This window comes from Neltuma alba, unplaced genomic scaffold (assembly GCF_004799145.2).
Source record: "Neltuma alba isolate B1F8T4 unplaced genomic scaffold, ASM479914v2 tig00000496_pilon, whole genome shotgun sequence".
NCBI lineage: Eukaryota > Viridiplantae > Streptophyta > Magnoliopsida > Fabales > Fabaceae > Neltuma > Neltuma alba.
Window position 1 is genome coordinate 22494 of NW_021632074.1, and position 2432 is coordinate 24925.

At 41.9% G+C, this 2432-nt stretch overlaps 1 protein-coding gene across 1 annotated transcript; it reads right to left on the reverse strand.

Annotated features, from left to right (window-relative positions):
* Positions 1-408: 408 nt before the first annotated feature.
* Positions 409-2124, reverse strand: LOC114739886 (bidirectional sugar transporter N3-like). The gene is made up of 6 exons (XM_028927993.1): positions 1959-2124; positions 1591-1627; positions 1272-1482; positions 1015-1176; positions 769-888; positions 409-666 (listed from the first exon to the last, which is right to left on the reverse strand). The coding sequence occupies exons 1-6, from the start codon at positions 2005-2007 to the stop codon at positions 421-423; spliced, it is 825 nt and encodes a 274-aa protein (XP_028783826.1). The 5' UTR covers positions 2008-2124; the 3' UTR covers positions 409-420.
* Between the last annotated feature and the right edge of the window lie 308 nt (positions 2125-2432).

Consider the following 2432-nt stretch of genomic DNA (forward strand, 5'->3'; position numbering starts at 1 on the left):
AATGTTATTTTACTTTTAATAATGTGTTGCCTTGATAGTGAAACATCTAAAATAAAGATAGTTTTAGACATCATTTTAGGGGGGGAAAATGCCTAAATCGACTAATTTGGACATATCAAATAGTTTTGATGTTATTGTGGTGATGAACAGTGGGCATGAGCGGCAGAGTTAAAGAAGGAGGAGGCTGTAATGAATAATAATTGATGGAAGAGACTAACTAAATTTATTCATTGGGATGAGAATGGTAAAAATGAATAGTGATAACAGCGGTACAGACACACACTTAGGTACGTACACGCCCGTAATCGCGGCGACCGGAAACAACAAAAGCAAAGGACAATAACAAATTAAAATGGCGCTTCCTACTAATAATATCGTCAATTGTTGTCAATGATCAAACGCATTTTCCCATCGTCAGCCTCACACAGGGCAGTCGTCTTCCTCCTCCTGCGCCTTCTCCTCCTTGGTCTCTTGTTTCGCTTCCTGCGGTTGTGGGAACACCTGATCATTACCCCCCACCACCACCACGCTCTTCATCGCCGTCGCCTCCACCGCCGCCGCCTTCTCCTCCTTCTCATCTCCCGATCCCTTCTTCCCTCCGTTCCTATATATCGCGTACAGCACCATCTGGATCACACCCAATCCGAATCCCAACACATTTGGCAGCTACAGTATCACACACCCACACAAATATATTCTTAGTCACTATTGACTATATAAATCAATGGTTGGAGTAAATAAGAATGATCAACATTGATACAAACTTACAGCAATGCATATATCCCTCAGGAAGAGTCCGTAAGCAAACCACAGAACAGCACTCAAAGTGAGGAAAAATGAGAGGTTGAATGGCATATATTCCACGCTCTTTGTTCTAATCACCTGTGCCTGCGCATCAATTGCACATGACACGCTTATTTCTGTCTCCCCACATTAAAATGACTATATGCTCTGTGTGTGCGTGTGCGTGTGTGGATATATATATATATATGTGTACTATCAGTTATTACTGACCATGATGCTGAGAGGGGCTGCAAAAACGCTGACTGCGACGGAGACACAAATCCAGCCCAGCACCTGAACGCGAAGGGAATCGTGCACCGCAAACTGGGTCACCACCGCGATCAAACAGAACGCCCCAACGTTTATGGCTCCGAATAGTTTGATGGTTAACCTCTGATGATTAATTAAATAAACCAAAATCAGATAATGGTTGTTTGATGATTAAGATAAGATGTTTTGGTTATACACACACACACACACACGCATACCTTGGCATCTCTTGTGGCATAAATGAGGTACATGGTGATGTAGATGATTTCCATGACGCATCCAAATGAGTTGATGGTGATGAGCAGCATTTCGCCGGTCTTGATGAAGGCATAGTACAGCCACAGCATCGAACTGAAGAGCGCCACCAAGTACGGCAGTGACTGGAATCCCTCCGTCGATTTCTTCTTGTATATCGTGTAAAACGTAGGCCTGCTTGATCATCGTTTCCATCCAATATTTTCCGCTTATTAGTAGTTTCCTTTTTTAGATTCATTTTTAGAAAGATATAGAAATTATTATCACAAAATTTATACTTACAGAGGAGCCAAGAACACCATGAATGAAACAATGTTCCCTGCACACACGCGCACACAACCAGAAAAGAAGAAACGAATCCTTTAATTCCTTCGCCATAACAGAGGACATAGCTAGCTAGAAATGGAACATTTAGAGAGCAATGCCAGAACCAAAACCTCCTTTTTGAAATTGTTATTTAAGAGATTCGTGACCAACAAGTCATAAAGTGATGAAGAAAATTAATGAAAACATGATTATCTGAGAGAGGGACAATAATGAAATTCAGAAGCTTTCTGGTTTTCTTTTAGAGGTGGCGTGGTTGAGCTATTAATGAAAGGGTTTTGCCATATAAAGAAAAGAGAGAGCGTTGATATATAGTAACGAATTACCAAGAATGCCAAAGACAAAAGCGAGAGTGTTGTGACCCATGAAAGCCATTGTTTGTTGATGAAGAAGAAGAAGCAGCAGCAAAGGTTTTTTAATTTGTGTGAGTGCCTCTGGGTTGCTCTGATCTCTCAGAGAGAGAAAAACGAGACTCAGGTAGGGGAAGGGAGCAAAATTTCCTTCTTTGCCTTGATCTCGTAGAGGCACTACAGATGAATATGGCTTTGAAGCTTGTGGTGGGTGAGGAAGGCGTCCACACCACACCCCTATATATATGTGTTCGAGATTGTGCGCGCAACAATATTAATTAATTACTGGGAGCAAGAAATGCAAAAGTTAAAAAGCAAATCGGAGATATTTAATGTGGGCGGGAGGTGGGAGGCAGAGAATAAAATGAAGTGTGGGGTGAGAGTAGAGTCATTCCGCCTTCATGAGGCCTTTCGTACTCTAGTAGTAGGTAGCGTGGCGCAAAACCATTT

What these genes read in the sequence shown, in the direction of transcription:
- LOC114739886 (XM_028927993.1), bottom strand. Translation starts at nt 2,007, where the DNA reads ATGGCTTTCATGGGTCACAACACTCTCGCTTTTGTCTTTGGCATTCTT. An exon ending in ATGCCACAAGAGATGCCAAG is followed by an intron (nt 1,177 to 1,271) that starts GTATGCGTGTGT and finishes ATTAATCATCAG; the next exon opens with AGGTTAACCATCAAACTATT. An exon ending in TGAGGGATATATGCATTGCT is followed by an intron (nt 667 to 768) that starts GTAAGTTTGTAT and finishes GTGATACTGTAG; the next exon opens with CTGCCAAATGTGTTGGGATT.